This window comes from Indicator indicator, chromosome 22 (genome assembly GCF_027791375.1).
Source record: "Indicator indicator isolate 239-I01 chromosome 22, UM_Iind_1.1, whole genome shotgun sequence".
NCBI classification, from domain to species: domain Eukaryota; kingdom Metazoa; phylum Chordata; class Aves; order Piciformes; family Indicatoridae; genus Indicator; species Indicator indicator.
The window spans coordinates 5755395-5773092 of NC_072031.1; the positions used below are offsets into that span (position 1 = coordinate 5755395).

General features: G+C 50.5%; 1 protein-coding gene across 1 annotated transcript in view; it reads right to left on the reverse strand.

Moving 5' to 3' along the window:
* The window catches only part of TNRC6A (trinucleotide repeat containing adaptor 6A), a 51602-nt gene that overhangs the window by 12631 nt on the left and 21273 nt on the right, over positions 1-17698 (reverse strand). Inside the window, exons 4-10 of the mRNA XM_054391356.1 lie at positions 12990-13322; positions 9551-9598; positions 3613-6198; positions 2689-2853; positions 2348-2523; positions 1618-1698; positions 947-998 (exon numbers count right to left, since the gene is read on the reverse strand). Of these exons, the coding sequence (XP_054247331.1) occupies positions 947-998; positions 1618-1698; positions 2348-2523; positions 2689-2853; positions 3613-6198; positions 9551-9598; positions 12990-13322 (3441 nt within the window). The remainder of the gene's footprint in view (positions 1-946; positions 999-1617; positions 1699-2347; positions 2524-2688; positions 2854-3612; positions 6199-9550; positions 9599-12989; positions 13323-17698) is intronic.

The following is a 17698-nucleotide window of genomic DNA, read 5'->3' on the forward strand; positions in this document are numbered from 1 at the left end:
AGAGCTCAGCCCCTTCCACTTGACACCTAGCCCTCAGATTATTTATATACAAATATTTATATTGATGAGATCCCCTCTCAGTCTTGAGGTTGGATACTGGGAAAAATTTCTCCCCCATAAGAGTTGTCAGGGCCTGCCCAGGGCACTGGTGGAGTCCCCATCCCTGGAGATGTGGTGCTGAGGGCCATGGTTTGGTAGTGACCTGGCAGTGCTGAGATAAAGGCTGGAGTTGCTGATCTTTGAGATCTTTTCCAACCTCACTTTTAAACTGGAATAGAACGTAAACACCCTATTTTAAACTGGAATAAAGAGTGCAACTACAAGAAAAACTCCAATGCTATGATTACTTTGAATTCAGTAGTCTGTTATTAGGATATATTGTCATTAATCTATGAAAGAATTCTACTGGGTTTGATTTGCTAGAGGAATGCTGACAGTCAGGGGATCCTCACAAATCATTTTGCACCCAGGTTTACACATCTCTAAAACAATTGTTCAGTATTAACTGAGCTCTTTAGAACTAAAAATGTGATTCCCGGGATGAACCATGAGCAGTGAGTGTGGGATTGGGCACATTTCTGGTGCTCTTTAGTGCAGGTGTCCAGAAGGTAACTAAGATGTTTATACTACATGAAACAAACCCACCACAGCCTGAAAACATCCTTTCTGCTCAGCTTAATGCAGCTCAGCTAAGCCTGACCTACAGATGAAGTGACTGCAGCAGCCAGGTGATGCAGCTGTGCAGCAGCTCACAGCCACAGTTGGGTTTTTTTAGTCTACTCCTTTTTTACTATTCCTTTTTTTTTTTAGGGAAATTGTTTAACTGTTTATAACCAGATCTATAGACATTACATATGGTTTTTAAAAAGCAATATGCAGTGTATGAACTAAAAGAGAGACTGGAAAGGAAAGCAATAAACCCCCAGATAGGTTCTCCTCTTCCTACCTCCAGACATGTCCATCTTATTGCTCTGTATGGTTTCTTCTGGTGATTCTCTCTGCAGTGATAAAATTAATGATCATTATTCAGCAATAATGTAAACTTAAACAAAGATTCCTAAACCTTATTTCAATGCAAACCTGCAAGGAAAAATAAAATAAATTCTTGAAACTAACCAGATGCTATTTTAAAGAATTTTCTCCCTTTAGTTGCTACCCAGCTGCAAAGAGGGATCCACCAGAATCCCTGTGGAGTGTTAGGTAGAACACCAGGCTGCTGGATGAACACTGGGACAGGATGACCAGGGAGCTTGTGGATCCCCCTCCTTGGAGGTGTTCAAGGCCAGGTTAGACGAGGCCTTGAGCAACCTGCTCTAGGGGAGATGTCCCTGCCCATGGCAGGGGTTGGAACTGGGTGATCTTTTAAGATCCCATCCAACCCAAGCCATTCAAGGAGTCTATGAATTCCTGGGCAGTGTCTACAACCCCACTTTTGATCAATAACTGAGGCTTTTAGCACTGAGGACGCAAAGACAAGGGATGGATGGGTGACAGAGGGTAGAGACACAAGTAAAGGGACAGTGAGAGTGACCCCTAGGCACTAAAGCATTTCAGGCTCAGCATGGCCATCAGCATCGTGTGCAGGCAGTGAAGGCCAAGGCCGAGGCAAATACTTACTGAGAAACTGAGATTGGTGAATTGCTTAAGGAATGGATTGATCCATGTTTCATCGTGCTTGTTTCCACCTTTCATCATTCCCTTCAAAACAGAAAGAGATTCCTGTGAGACTCAGATGTTCCTGCTGCTCCCATCACACCACAAAGGGCTGTGGATGAAGGCTAAAGACTGGTGGAACTTCACTGAGTGCAGCAACCTGCTCTGACCTAGCTTTCAGAAATGGCAATGGTGCAGAAGGCTTCACTCAGCCTTTGCCCCAACACAAGGAGGACATGGAACTGTTGGAGCAGATCCAGAGAGAGCCCACAAAGATCATCAGAGGCTGGAGTACCTCTGCTATGAGAACAAGCTGAGGGAGTTGGGGTTGTTCAGCCTGGAGAGAATGCTCTGGGGAGACCTTAGAGCAGACTTCCAGTACCTGAAGGGGGCTACAAGAGGGCTGGGGAGGAACTTTTGACATAGGCCTGGAGTGACAGAATGAGGGGGAATGGCTTCAAACTGGAAGAAGCTCCAGTTAGGTCAGGCATTAGGAAGAAATTCTTCCCCATGAGGGTGGTGAGACATTGGAACAGGTGATCCAGAGAAGTGGTGGAAGTGTTCAAGGCAAAGCTGGATGGGGCCTTGAGCAACCTGGTTTAGATGGAGGTGTCCCTGACCATGGCAGGGGGTTGGAACTAGATGATCTTTAAGGTCCTTTCCAACCCAACCCACTCTGTGATTCTATGATTACCTTTGTGGGCATTTTTTTCATGTATGGTGGCCAGTTCAAAGATGGGTTTGCTTCTTGTGAAGAACTGCTGTTCCACATTCCAATCTCTACATCCTCCTCTTCCTCCCAGCTGGTCTGACGACTGCCTGTCAAGGGCATATCATCTCCACACCAACTATCTTGCATAGATTTAGGCCCTGGGTTGTGAAAAAAAATGCAGCACGTTAACATTCCAGTAGCAACCAACTGCCCTTAACACAGAGTTAGCTTCCTGTTTAAGACAAAAAGCCTTCGACCATGTCAAGCTCCTGGAGTTATTTCCCCATCCTCACTTAGTCAACGACGATGCAGAAAGCACTCACCAGGTTTATTTGAAGCCTGTTGACCAAGAGAAGCATTTCCCCAGCCAGAGGTGCCTGCTGCATCGCTGATGGGTTCTCCCCAGCTAGTACCAGTATCCATGGGTTTACCCCACGCTGAAGTTCCATTATCTACAGTGGTGGCTGGAGTAGAAGGCTCTCCCCAACCTTTTGAAAGCAGTATGAATTATTGGCATGTTTTTAAACAGGATTCCAAAAAGCTGTCTAGAGAGACTGAGGTGTTTTGCCTTTTCTACATCCAAACACACAGCAAAGAGCATAGGAATGGACACTGATCTGCTGCATGAACTATTACAGCTGAGAGCCCTTCCAGTAACAAAAGTGAGGACAAAAATACAAATGACACATGGAAGGGCTGGCATTTTTGATAAATGTGTAAGGTATTAAGTTCCTAAGAGCTGCTCATTATATGTGAGCTGCTCCCCTTCACATGTGAAAAAGAGACAGAGCACAAAGCTCCTCGTGGCCACCACGCAGGCTCAGCTGCAGGCTCGTCATTCACTGCTCCCACAACTCCAAGAGCAGAAAGGCTGATGTGGAGCCCACCTACAACCACCCCCCTTCATTCTCTCTCATTTAGAGGGGGCTCTTTGGCAACATGAAGCTTTAACTGGTTTAGTATCAAATGAAGAACCCCACTTTTGTTCCCCAGGTTCTATTTGAGGCCCTCCCCTCTGCCCACAGCCCAGAGCTCCAGCAGAGATGTCCAGTCGTTATTACTGGAGCTGTTCAAACTACAACAGCGCTTCCACTTGGGATAAAAACAGCTACCAGCACTGTTGTTGCTGCTCAGAAATACAAACAGCACTTCACTGGCACCTTCCCCTTGCCCCCTGCAGCTAAAATCCTCTCCACTGAAGCAAGAACAAAGAAGAGAAAGCAGAGGTGTGTAAAACCAAGCCTTACCAGAACCAGAACCGCTCTCCTTGCTAGACATGGCACTTGAAGACAGTAGCTGCTGATGTACCTGTGCTTGCTGGTCTGAACTGCTGCTACTGTTTGGGACATTTTTATTCCACATATTCACATTTTTGTAGTTGTATTTGCTTGGGTCACCCCAAGCAGAAGTCCCATCATCAATTTCCATCTTGCGGCGGATGGACTCCGGGGACGGCTCCTCCCAGCCCGTGGGTTCCTCCTCCTTCACTGCTGCCGGCATCGGCCCTCCCAGCCAGCCTGACCCCGGGGGTTTGGTTGTGGCAGATGGGGCCCCCCAAGAGCCAACATCTTGTTTGTTCCATTCTGGAGAGTTGATTTGCTTTGATGAATCCCCCCAGACTTGAGGCTGGTTGGCTTTAGGAGGCTCTCCCCATCCCTGGATCTGATTAGGCTTTGCAGGCTCATCCCACGCTGCAGAGCTGTTTGGGTTTGTGTTACTCCCTCCCCAGGGAGCAGAACTTGATTTACCTGGCTCATTCCAACCAGACACTGATCTGTCACTGTCACTACCTCCTGAACTGGATTTCTTTGACTCACCCCAATGGTTGCTTCTGGAATTTTCACCCCAGCTATCACTGGCAGAAACTGCCCAACTCTGGCTGGCCTTCTGTCCATCTACCCATCCCTGTTTGATCTTCTGGGAGTCATTCCAAGATGACTTTTCCTCTTTGCCACTTCCCCATGATTGATTGCTCTTGACCATTACTGTAGCAGCAGAATCTTCTTCCCACCCCCCTTGGCTGTTTGACCCTTTGGAGTCTCCCCACCTTGTGGCAGCCTTTGGCTCTCCCCACCCTGACACAGATGAGGTATCATTATTATTCGGGCTAGGTCTATCCACACATCCCCCTGAGCTGGAAGTCTGTGTCACAGAGCCTCCCCAGGCCTCTGTCCCATTGTCAGTTTTTCGCTCCCCCCTCGGTGACGTTTCGGTGTCCCAGGCAGTGTTCTGTTTGATTGGAGTCTGTCCCCAGCCCGAGTTGGAGAGGACACGTGGGTCTAGGTCAGTTCTGGTCACTATGCTTTGGAGCAGCGCGTGCTGGTCGACCTTCCTCCTCTCACGGCTCTGCCCCTCCGCGCTCCCTCTGTCCTCGTGGCATCCAGTGCTCTCTGAACTACCCTCGCTGTCCCCTGTACCTGCCTTGGCCCAGGTGCTGCCCTGCTCAGGAAGCTGAGGAGCAGCAGGGCTCTGGGTGCTGAGCTCCTCCTCCTCAGCAGGCTTCCAGCCGTTTGTAAACTTCCTGCTGCCGCCGCCGGCGCTCTCGCCGGAATGCTGCCCGCTGGGCGCTTTGCTCCACTCCCCGTTGGCAATGGTGGTGCTGCTGTTTTGGGCAGGGCTGCCCCATCCTCTTCGACTCCCACCAGCACCTGCACCATTTCCACTTCCCCAGGGCACATTCTGGGAGCTGCCTGGCCCTGCCTCCCACACCCCTCCTGCTTTACTCCCGTTGAGCTGAAAGTTAGTGCTGCCAGGCCCGCTGCCGCCCGGCTGCATTAGAGTTGCATTCACAGTGTCACCATTAGCTTGGCTGTTGGGGCCTGGACATTTGTCTCCAGAGTAACTAGAACCATAGGCACCCCAGGAAGTACCGTAAGAGCCACCAGTCTTGGCCTCCCCGTTGCTCAGGTGAGCCATGGAAGTGCCGTTTGGAAGCGGGGAGGCCTGGATCTGAGGGTGGTTCATTGTGCTCAAGCGCCAGGCCCCGTGCCCTGCGTTAGTGGGCAGCTCGTTCATCTGCACTGAACCAGCAGAGTTTGGTAAACTAGAGGTCATAAAGTTAGTGTTATTTGGTCCATTCATTTCAGTGTTAAGGTTTTGAGGTTGCCCACTGAATGAAACCTTCCTTGTACCATTGACTTCAGAATCGCAGCTTTCCTGAAGGCTTCCCCAGGAACCATGGGCTGAGCCACCCACCTTGGAGCTAATACTCTGACTGGTAGAGATCTGACCTATGGTACTGCACTGAATACTTGTGCCAGGATTACCACTCCCTACAGACCCTTTCAGGGCATGTCCATTGTTCTCCAATACAGGCCAGGCACCATGGTTGCCATTTGAATTCAAAGTGCTTGGATTTAACCCTCCATTTGATGGAGAGTTTATGGTGCCCCAAGCATTCATTCTATTGTTGCTACTTTCAGATTTGCTGTCAGGAGCATCCACAGAAACTTGACATGTGCTTATTATGGTTCCATGGGACAACCCCCAGGGCCCATTGATACTTCCATTGCCCACATTATTGCTGTTGCTACCAACCACAAACTTATTCTGAGAACCGTGTCCGACGCCGTTCCGAATGCCATCGCCGTCACCACCTGTGCTCCCTGAAGCCATGATCACCAGGTTCCTCTCTGAACCAGAGCTAGAGGCAGAGTCAGTGTCCATACATTCTGATGTCAGCTCTGGGTCACTGCCAGTGATTGATGGCCATGCTTCTTTGTCAGAGCCGTCTACAATAACTTTATCCCAGTTTGTGCTGGAGTCGCTATTCGAAGAGACTGGTCCCCAGTGAGAATTTTCATAATGGGATCCTAGACCGCTGTGGTTCAGATCTAAAGGGAAGAAGGAGAAGTCCAAGGGCATTATTATAAACTTGGCATCACTACTGCACTGAGCAGAAGCGGGGAGGGGAGGGGAGAAGCATAAAGATGCTAAGCCAGGAACGGTTTTGCTTCTTCTGACACTGGAGGCACTGAAGGTGCCAGAGAAAGGTCCAGCTGCTCAGCACACTGCCACACATCACCTCCAGCACTCCACACCATGCAGAGCTGCACTCTCACAGGCAGCAGCAAAATGCACCCCGAAGGTACAGTTTTTGGCCAGAGAAACAGAGGTTTTTTTACAAAGACTCTGCATCAACACATGCAAAGCATCTGCTAAAGGCTACACACATTGCAAACTAAACCCAGGTAAAACCCAAGACCTCCTGAAAGGCAGAATACAGGCAGGACACTGAAGTGACCTTGCCACCCCCATTCACAGACACTGTTTGAAGTACAGGGGGATCTGAGCTCTCTCCTTTGAGACAGCAACAGTACGACACTAACCCCCCAGAGCCACCTGAAGTCCTGCTGCTGCAGAAGTCCAGAACTTCTCCTTTTCATTTACCCAAGCACTACCACTGCTGTCTCCATAAATAAGCTGCTCATGTCTGGAATGCATGACCTTGATGATCTAGGAGCAAACAGGCAGGAGCAAAGCAAGAAAGCTTACATTGAAGTTACCAGGGACAGACTGATGAGTACCACACCAGTTTTGGTCTATTTGTAACTAATTTGTAATCAGTATCAACATTATTCATCCTACAGTAAAAGAGAATCTTGGCAAAGTACCTGCCTCCAAGAGCACACAGAGCAGGGATCACCCACAGCTCCTCCAGCAACCAGGCTGGTGGAAGCTTGAGAGAAGCCAAGCAATCAGTTGAGCTTCACTTGGTAACCACAAGGTGAGAAACAAGGATGCTGGTGCAGGAGTGTGCAACAGGGAGTGGGGAAAGGACCCTAATGGCAGAAACAGTGCTGCAATAGCTGCAAGTGCCTGGCAGCTCCATGGGCTTGGAGAAGAGAACCACAGAGCACCCTGGCAAGAGCTGGGAGTCACACCTTCAGCTGAACACAGCCCAGAACCTGCTTCTGGATGTTTTCAGTAGGACAAACCCTGCAGTACCTGAGCAATTCCAACAACCCCCAAGAGTTCAACTCTCACACTATTTTAGGGAGGCATTTAACCAAAATTGAAAGACTTGAGGTGCCTGCACTCACCAAGGAGAGCATTGACAGCACTAATGCTACCCTGGCAACCCAAAGTGTTGGTTACACAAACATACCCCAGGAACAGGAGATCAGCTTCAAAACCAAAGTACAGAGAGGGCCAAGAGCCTGGGCACCGGGTGGAAAGAGGGACAGGGAGAGTGGGTGGAAAGAGGGACAGGGAGAGAGGCCACGACTCCAGGCCAGGGGCAGAAGGGACTCAAAGCCTAATTTGCACAACAAGAGAAGAGAAAAAGAAACAGATACTGATGGACATCCTCTGCCTCTGCTTCAGAGGAGATGCAGGGTTTGTAAGGAGCCACCACAGAAACAGCACGTGGTGATTCACACTCCCAGGCACCCAGAGCTTTCATCCTCTCTCACACAAACCTCCTCTGACTAACATCTTCCTACTGGACAGAAATGGGAGCCTCTCCTCAGGACCATCCCCAGCTGAATCTCCACATCCCATCCATTTCTGACACACACAAGGTATTAGCTCTGACTTTAGTATCTGGCAGACCCCAAAAAACACCTTCAAAGCCAAACAATTCCAGCTGACAACATTTGGTGCACAGCAAAACAAGCCAGGAACAGCCTACTCTCAGTTTACTCCCCCAGGCTACTTAGAAGTTGCAACTCAACTTTTGCTGCTTAAATCCTGGATGTGCACCAAAAACCCAACCAAAATCAAACCTGTTTACACAGAGCTGAGGATCTTCAGTGCCAGTAAGCTGCTAAGGCTGTGTCCAGCAATTTGTAATGTAGCATTTGATTGCCTTCTAGCTAGGAGTGATCCCCATAGGAGATGTCTGCAAGAAACTGAAGGGATTTTCTAAGGCGGTTGGTTTGTTCTGAAGTGCCTGCACAGAGCCTAATATAACCAGCAGGACTGAGAAGGGTAAACTAAGAAACACCTGAACCTTGTCCCCTCTGTCTCCTTTTCCAGGCCCAGCCTATCCTAGCACCACCAGAGTGGCAGTACCTTGGCCAGCTCTTGTCCCATGGCTCCTCATGAAGAAATGCATTGGAGTAAAGAAGCTTTGTAGCTTCTACTAAACAAGCTCAAAAAGCACCTCGAGTATGAAATGTCAAACCCAAACACCTGAAACCTGCTTGTTAACATCACAGAATTGTTTGTCTAGGGAAGAGAAAAAGGTCTTCAAGTCTCTTTGTGTCTTCTCAAGAACTGGTAGCTGTAGCTGCCTCCACAATGGCTTCCCAACTGCAAGTGTGGAACAGGAAAGGTGCCAGGACAAGGATGTGGTGTCCCTCATGCCTAACCCAGCACAAGGGGTGTTCTCCCAGAGGGAACTGTCCTGCACACCTCTACCTCTACCTCTACCTCTACCTCTACCTCTACCTCTCCTCTCTCCTCTCCCCTCCCCTCTCTCCTCTCCTCTCCCTCACTCTCTGTCCCCATCCTGTCCTGGAACAAGCACCCCAGCAGTGGCTAAATTCAACCCAAGTGAAAAGAAGAGAGGAGAGTGCAGGGGAGGCTGAACATCAGCTCATCTCCAAGGTAAAGAGGAGAGATGCAAAATGAAATCTTCTCCTAAGCAAGGTGCCCAGAGCAGCCTGCAAGGTCTATGGCCAGTACCACCCATGCCACAGTGCTACCTGCAGCGTTTCATTCCATCCAGCCTGTCCCCAGGCCCTCAGGCAGCACATCTGCTCCAAAATGTTCACCAGCAAATGTTCTTGACAATCAAATCCAGCAAGCACCACACACAGCTGCAGGCCTCCACCCCACTGCTACCCCCTCAGCATCACCTCCACATTCACCACAGAAAGGTCCAGAACTTCCTGCACAATGCTGTGAGATGTCTCTGGTGCACAGCACAGATCCCTTCGATACCACAGAGAGAATTAAAGACACTTTGTCCTTCTAAAGCTGAGGTGTCACAGCCTAACCCATCTGCTATGGGATGAGTTGTGAGGTGACTGCAGAACACCCAAAATGTGAAGCCCAATGGAGGATGTGATGGCACAAAAGAAGAGCAGACTGAGGTCAGGCACTCACACAGCACATGCCAGTGAAAAACAGAAGCCAAAGAACAAACCAAATCAATTCAAACTCAGACACAGTGGTGTGCAAGATGTGAACTGCTACAGACAGGGAGAGCAAACCAAGGGTGAGATGGGAATAGCTGACCTGACTGGTTAGGGGAGTGGCTCACCAAGTCCCGAATGGGAGGCATGCCTAAAAAAAACAGAGAGCAAGAAAGTCACAGGAGAGTCACTGCAGTGAGCTGGCACCTTGAGAACAGCCCCCAACCACTCCCTGCCTTGCAGTCCTAGAATGGCTCAGGTTGGAAGGGACCTCAGAGATTATCTACTGCAACCTCCCCACCATGGGCAGGGTCACCTCACAGCTAGACTCAGCTGCTCAAGGCCTCATCCAACCTGGCCTTGAACACCCCAGGCAGGAGGAATCCACAACCTCCCTGGACAGCCTGTTCCAGAGTCTCATCACCCTCATACTGAAGAGCTTCTTTCTAAAATCCAGTCTAACCCTGCTTTCCCTCAGCTTCAAACCATTCCCCCTTGTCCTGTCTCTAGACACCCTCATGAAAAGCTCCTCTGCAGCCTTCCTGCAGGTTCCCTTCATGTACTGGAAGGCAGCTCCTGGAGTCTTCCCTTCTCCAGGCTGAACAACCCCAGCTCCCTCAGCCTGCCCTCATAACAGAGGTGCTCCAACCCTTGGATCATCCTTGTGGCCTCCTCTGGACTGGCTCCAACAGTTCTGTGTCCTTCTTATGCTGGACCCATGATATTCAACTAATGGAGGCACTCTTTAACCCACAGAACTACTCCCAGAAAAGCAGCTGCCTCAACTCCCAGTCCAGCCTAGTGGCTGCAGCACACAGGGACCTGCTGGATCTCCCAGCCACACCAGCACAGGGTCAGGCAAAACTGGGCAGAATGGAATGCACAGATGGGACCCAGTCGAGTCAATACTGGGCTGGTGGTCACAAAAGCAGTGAAATGAAGGTTGGTGTAACCCAGAACTCTTCTGGCAGGTTTAACAGGTCATGTAAGGACTTGTTAAATGAGTAGATTTCAATCCCTAGTTGGTAGCACACAGTTTGACCAGCAAAGGATAGAGGCTGGGGAAAGCTTCATCTTGTGAGTATCTGAAAGGTTATCTCAGATGTGACTATCACAGAGCCACAGAATGATAGGGGTTGGAAGGGACATCCAGAGACCACTCAATCCACCACCCCCTTGCCAGAGCAGGATCACCCAGGGCAAGTCACATGGGAACACATCCAGGAGTGTTCTGAATGTCTCCAGAGAAAGAGACTCCACAACCTCTCTGGGCAGCCTGCTCAAGGCCTCCAGCACCCTCACTACCAAACAAGTTCCTCCTCCTGCTCAGGTGGAACCCTCCTGGGTTTCAGTTTGCGCCCACTGCCCCTTGTCCTGTCATTAGGGACCACTGAGAAGAGTCTGGCCCCATCCTCTGGAACTCCATAATCAAACTGCTAATGCTATCCAGAAAACACAACCTGCAGCTAGAGAGCCACCACCACCTCCAACTGCTCATCTGTGCCACCAGGTGAAGTTCAGAAGTGCAGTAGCAGGACATCTCCACTAGATGCTCAAGGCACACGATGCTTCCTACAGTAAACTCCTTGTCCTGGCACTGGACAGCAGTGAGCAGAGCCTGGCTCCATCCTCCCAACACTGCCCTGCTCATCTTCATCACCATGAACGAGGGCACCCCTCAGGCTCCTCTGCTCCAAGCTAAAGACCCTCAGCTCCCTCAGCCTGGCCTCAGCAGGCAGATGCTCCACTGCCTTCAGCACCTCTGTGGCTCTGTGCTGGACTCTCTCAAGCAGTTCCCTGAGGTCCTTCTTGACCTGAGTGGCCCACGGCTGGACACAATATTCCAGATGTGGCCTCCAGGACAGAGCAGAGGCAGAGGAGAACCTCCATGGACCTACTCACCACAGCCCTTCTAATCCACCCCAGGCTGCCATTGGCCTTCTTGGCCACAAGGGCACATTGCTGGCTCATGGGCATCCTGTTGCCCACAGGGCAAGAACAAAATGATGCAGCAAACCCCAATTAACTACTTAAAACCTCTTTCTTGGAATGAGAGAGTCCTGCCAGTGTATTACAAAAATAACACTGGAGAGCAGCATCAGAAACATTCCTGGAAGGCCATGTGGCTAAGTGTTTCCACTGCTCTGGTGACTTCACTTCAAACTCTGCTGCTCCAGGATCCAGCAAGCAAGGCAGCTCAGGAACTACAACGTGAAAGATCCAGGCTGTTTTCCAGAATTTCTTTTGAGGTGAAGGTGTTTGGTGTCCCATCCTTTGTAGTGGATAAACCAATCCTCTGGAGGAACACTGAGAACTCAGCAAAGCTTCAGAAGAAACTGTCTGTGGGAACAGCTTTGCTCATTACTGCTGTGTGCACACCAGAAACTTGGCAAGCGTGTGTCCAAACCACCACGTGTGAGCATGCTTCCAGAGCAAATCCCTTGGAAAATCCAGCTCCCTACAAAGAAAGGGACTTTTTTTTTTCCCAGCCCAACACAGCCTGCCCTTCTTGCCCCCACAGATGAGCAGCACTGCATGCTGGGGCACTCACAACGACCCCTTTGAACAGATACAGTTCCTGCTCTTGGAAGGAAGAGAACACACAGCAGGCCAGGAGAATAAAGGCCAACTACAATCAAACAGGAATAAGGGGAAAGTTGGATCCATCCTGTAAGACAACCAAGCTTCAGGTAGATGAACAAAGGAAAACTCTGACCCAACAACAAAGCAATCCTGACATTCTACACAAGCTGCAACCTGGCTCTATCTCTAGGTAGGAATTACAAAACCCACCAAAGTCTTGAGATGCTGCTCAGAACATCCTGGGAAGTGCCTGAGAGACCCTTCCCTTTGAGACCTGTGCATCAAAACTGGGTGCAGGGAAGATGGTTCACACCATGACTGTGCTTGGATTGATTATTTGGATCAAGACTTGAGACTGAGAAGACAGCAGTGGTCACCTTTGAAGGCCAGAAGACTGCACGGACAGCAGCTGGCATGAACCACATGTATTGGAACAGGTGGCTCAATCCAGCTGCTGTCCATGCAGTACCCTGGCTCCAGACTGCCTACAAAAGTGCAAGAAGTTTGATTTAAATCAGACAGTAGAAAGAAATTCCTCCCCATAAGGGTGGTGAGCCACTGGAACAGGTTGCCCAGAGAAGCCTGGAAGTGTTCAAGGCCAGGTTGGATGAGGCCTTGTGCAACCTGCTCTAGCAGAAGGTGTCCCTGCCCATGACAAAGGGATTGGAACTGGATGATCTTTAAGGTCCCTTCCAACCAAACCCAGTCTATGATTCTGTGTTGGCTTCACCATCTGTACCCAGCCAGCCAAGCCTACTCTACAGCACTGCAACAGCAAGCAGCTGCCACTCTTTATGTGTCGGTATGGAACTCACAGAGAGATGGTTGAAACCATCCTGCAATGCTCATTACCAAGCTAAGGACACAGGAAAACCTCTCACCACGCTCCAGCTCAGTTTCCATACCAGCAGCTCCAGGAATCCAAACCATTCCAGGAGAGCAGGGATGCTGCCTCTCACCTGGCTGTTTTTTGCTGCTGTTGGGCACTTCTCCGTTGGTCACTGGCTGCTGATTTGTGACAGTGCTGCCTCCTGCCTGGCCGCTGAGTACCTTCGGAGTGGATCCCAGGTTTGCAGCGATGCCTGGCAGCTGCTGCCCTCTCTTCAGAAGCTGTTTCTGTTCCTGGTGTCGAAATCGAGGTGGCACTTCCCGAGGAGGGTACCGAGGCGAGGGCTGCTGCTGGCTGCTGGCTGGGGCCCGCTTGGCATTATTGTTGGTGCTGGTTACTGGGGAAGTGCCGGCAGAGGTGACGGGCTGAGGCTGGCTTGAGCTTGTCTTGGTTTGTTCTGGCACTGCCCCCACCCCCAGGAAAAAGAAAAAGTTGGACAAAGTTATTCAGGAGAACAGCAACTTCAACATTCAGAACTCAGAGGCTAAGTCAAAACTCCAGAGGTGTGTCTGGGTCATGCAATGGCAGAAGTTGTCCTGGTTCAGGTTCTAACCCATCCCCCATCCAAAGCTCCACTCTAGGGACATGGAACTGCTGGAGTGGGTCCAGAGGAGGCCACAAGGGCTGGAGCACCTCTGCAACGGGGACAGGCTCGGAGAGCTGAGGCTGTTCAGTCTGGAGAAGAAAACCTTCCAGAGAGACCTTAGAGCAGGCTTCCAGTACATGAAGGGGGCCACAGGAGAGCTGGGGAGGGATTTTTGACAAGGGCTTGTAGTGATAGGGTGAGAGGGAATGGATTGAAGCTTCAGAAGGGGAGATTGAGACTGGAGATTAGGAAGAAATTCTTGATAGTGAGGGTGGGGAGACACTGGAACAGGTTGCCCAGGGAGGTTGTTGATGCCCCCTCCCTGGAGGTGTTTAAGGGCAGGTTGGATGAGGCCTTGAACAAGCTGGTCTCTAGAGGGAAATGTCCCTTCCCATTACAGAGGGGTTGGAACTGGATGGTCTTTGAGGTCTCTTCCAACCCAACCCATTCTCTCAATCTGTAAATTATCCCCTAAGCTCCCAGCTTTAGCAGTACAGCCCTGGGAGCAGAAGCACCTTGCTGACACTCCTGTGTTACCCCAGCTAAAGGCTGCTCCTGCCAATGAGCTCTGAGCAGCTTTCCCAGGCAAAGCAGCCCCTCTGCCAGGCTCCTGCAGCATTTAAACCCTCAGCAAATACTGAGCTGCTACAGCCCACAACCTCGCTGCAGTGGGAAACTGAAGTATTACCTAGAGAGAAGTGCCCCAAAAGAAAGGGAGGTGAAGAGGCCCTACAGAATGCTTTGTGAAGCCCCCAGCATGCAGAGAGACATGCAGGACCCCCCTACTCCTCCCCAGGTCAGCCTGCTGCCAGCAGGAGAGCCAGCAGCACAGTGAGCCCTGGCCACAGTTTGGCAGCATGCTGCCAGCACTGGTCCAGTGCCAAGCACAACCCTACAGCACCCCCCAGCTCTGGCAGCTCAGCCTCTTCACGGCAAGGTGAAAGTCATGGCATTTGCAGGGGTCAGCTGTGAGCCAACCCCCCCAGACTCAGGTGCTGAATAAAGGGAAACCCACAATGTGCTCAGCTCAACACCTCCACCCTGAGCAGAAGTAAAGGTGCAAAGAATGGAGGTGTTCAGGTGTAGGTAACTGGGCTCAGCAGGTGGGAAGGAATACTGGGAGCTACTGGATGTGTGCTTCCTGGTGCTCCTGCCACTCATCCCCACCACCCTGATAGGACAGCTGCACCTGAACCTCTTACATGATTGATACTTTCATGTGCTTTCCAACCTTCCTGGAGGACAGATCCATACAAAGCCTGTCCACATGTACTGTGACCTGCCCAAGGTGGTGTCCTCCCTCAGCACTGACCCTCCTAGGCGGGCAGGTCACCACTTCTGCTCAGAGCTTCACAAAACCAAACTGGCAGCTCGAGAAGTTCCTGAAGGAAAGCAGTGATATCCATGTGGCACTCCCACTGCTAACAGTGAGGACACAGCTTGGTAATACTACTACTCTGGTGGCAAACAGAGAGGTTCCTCCTAGCTTCAGGTCACTGCCTCCCCAGTTACACCACCCTTCTGGGCCTGTACAGCCAGAGGGACAGAGTGACCCAGATGAAAGTCATCCCCACGTTTTGTATTGAGATCCTCAGAGGAGAGCCCAGGACACAGCTCCACCAACCTGCTCCATGGTGGTGGAAGGCCATGGAAGAGGACCTAACCTACTTGCTGGGACACAAGGACACTGAGGCAGGCAGAAGCAGTAAAGCTCTTGCCCTGCACTGCTGGGGTGGTGGCTCCCAGGCACAGCTGGGGCTACAGTTCAGGTGCTCCAGGGCTGGTTTAGCTTTCAAGAATAGTTTTGCTGGTTGGCAGCATCTATTCACCCCCAACTGGAGGCTTTGGAGCAGCACCCTCAGACCATTCCTCTGCTGTGCTCCATTTCACTATCTCCTGGTGTGCCAGCAGCAGGGATGTAGTTCTTACATGTCTGAAAATGGCATTTTCTGGGGCTTTTTCAATTCTTTAACATTTGCTTAAAGACCACTTTAGGATTCCCTTGCAGGAACAGATTCACCTGAATACAGCATTAAAATAAAACCCAAACAAACTCTTGAAGCTTTTGCTTAAGGAATCCTTTGGAACACTGTCACTTATGTCTACAATTTCTTCCTATTTCTGCTCTAACATTCAATTCCCTATTTTGAAAGACACAAACATGGGGAAAAAAAGGTCACCTAGCCGTCAGCATCTGAGCTGGGCTGGAATGGAGTATTTGTATTTAGGCTATTCAAGAGAAGCAGGAAAGATTAATTTAGAGACCTCCTTACTTCACCCAGTGGCCAGATAGAGACCTTTGTTCATCGAGGGGTGAGGTAGAGGAGAAGGACCCTGCTTCACAGAATCACAGAATGTTAGGGGTTGGAAGGGACCTCCAGAGATCATCCAGTCCAAATTCCCTGCCAGAGCAGCATCACCTAGGGCAGGTCACACAGGAACACATCCCGATGGGTCTTGAAAGTCTCCAGAGAAGGAGACTCCACAACCTCTCTGGGCAGCCTGCTCCAGGGCTCTGCACCCTCACAGCAAAGAAGTTTCTCCTCATGTTGAGGTGGAACCTCCTGTGTTCCAGTTTGTACCCATTGCTCCTTGTCCTATCACTGGGCACCACTGCAAGGAGCCTGGCACCTTCCCCCTGACACCCACCCCTCAGATATTTACAGACATCGATCAGATCCCCTCTCAGCCTTCTCCTCTCAGACTAAGCAGCCCCAGTTTCAGGTGCTCCCAGCTGACTCCTCTGCCCTGCCATCAGTGACCCAGCACTCTCCATTTCACAGCTGAGTGGAGAAGGCCAGAGATGAGGAGAAGAATGGCCAAGCCATCCATCAATTTAAGGTAAAGAGCAGGGGGAACAGAAGGTGTTCAAAAAGCTGTGAGAGAAACTGGCAGGTTGATAAAACTCCCCACCCCCTCAGCTGCCAGCAGCTCAGGTTGTTCCCTCCATGAACAGAGGCAGATCCCCTGCACAATGTTTTGATGCATGTAACACCACAACAAATCACAATCAAACCCCCAGTTCACAGCCATGAAGAAGCCCTAAACACCCCCCCTTCCACTCATCATCTTTCAGCTTCTCCTGGTTTCAGAAGCATGAGAAGAACTGGCAATGACTTAGTCTTTTGGGGGGACTGCTTCAGCAAACAGCTCAGAATTGGTGACCAAGTGAATGCAGGAGCACTCAGCACACTGCTGTGGCCTAGGCACTGCAGCAGGCTCTGAAATCAAAACCAGAGGAATTCTTTGCATACCCCAAACTGTGTCACTATTGCCCAAAGCTTCACTTCCTGCTCTGTCCATGCCTTCTGCTGCAGCTCTGCCACACGCACGAGTCTAAACTGACAGAGTTCAGCCCACACCTGAGGGGTGCTGACAGTCACATGCAGAAGCCAGCCCCTTTCTGCAGCCAGTGTGACATTACCAAGCCACCAAAACAGTCAGGAATGACACCACTTGGACAGGCACCCCTCAACCTTGCACATTGGATTTAAGGGGTTTTAATGTACTGTCAGCTGAAGTGGAAAGCAGCCCTGTTAACCCAGCACGCAACACCCCACAAGAGGGGCACTGGAAGAGACCCAGCTCTCCTCCACTCACAACTCCCCTCTCAGCTGAAATCCTTTCCCTGTGCCATCCCACAGGGCATCCAGAGCTGCAGCAGCACACCGAGGACAGCTCTGCAAACACAACAACATCCAGATTTCCCCTCCTAACTGAAGCTGGGCTAGGGCAAAGTGGGCATGAGAAGAGGCTGCAAAGGACTCGCAGGGAATCCAATCACTTCAGACCACACCAGAGTGCAACTAAAGCAGCTGCTTTCTGCTGAGGCAGCCCCTAGGCTACCACACATGCAAGGCTTCAGGTTAAGAAAATGCCATTCCCCATGTCCTGTTTATTCATTTCTTAGCAAATGGGAGTTCTTTTACCAGCAAAGAAAACAGAAATGGACCAGAAAATACAGGGATTCTAGGAAATCTGCAGAATTTCCATTCCTGTGCTGACTGCAAACTGCAATTATCACAGTGCAACAAAATGCCCTTGCCTGTGCTTCCCCCTCAAGTACCACAAAGTTTTAAGCTGCACAGTTTCTCCTGTCTCCAACGTTTGCTGGCCCAACAACTCCTCAGAGACTTAACTAACACATTAATATTCCAACAGCCCCTCAGCATTAACTATTTTCTTCTAAACAA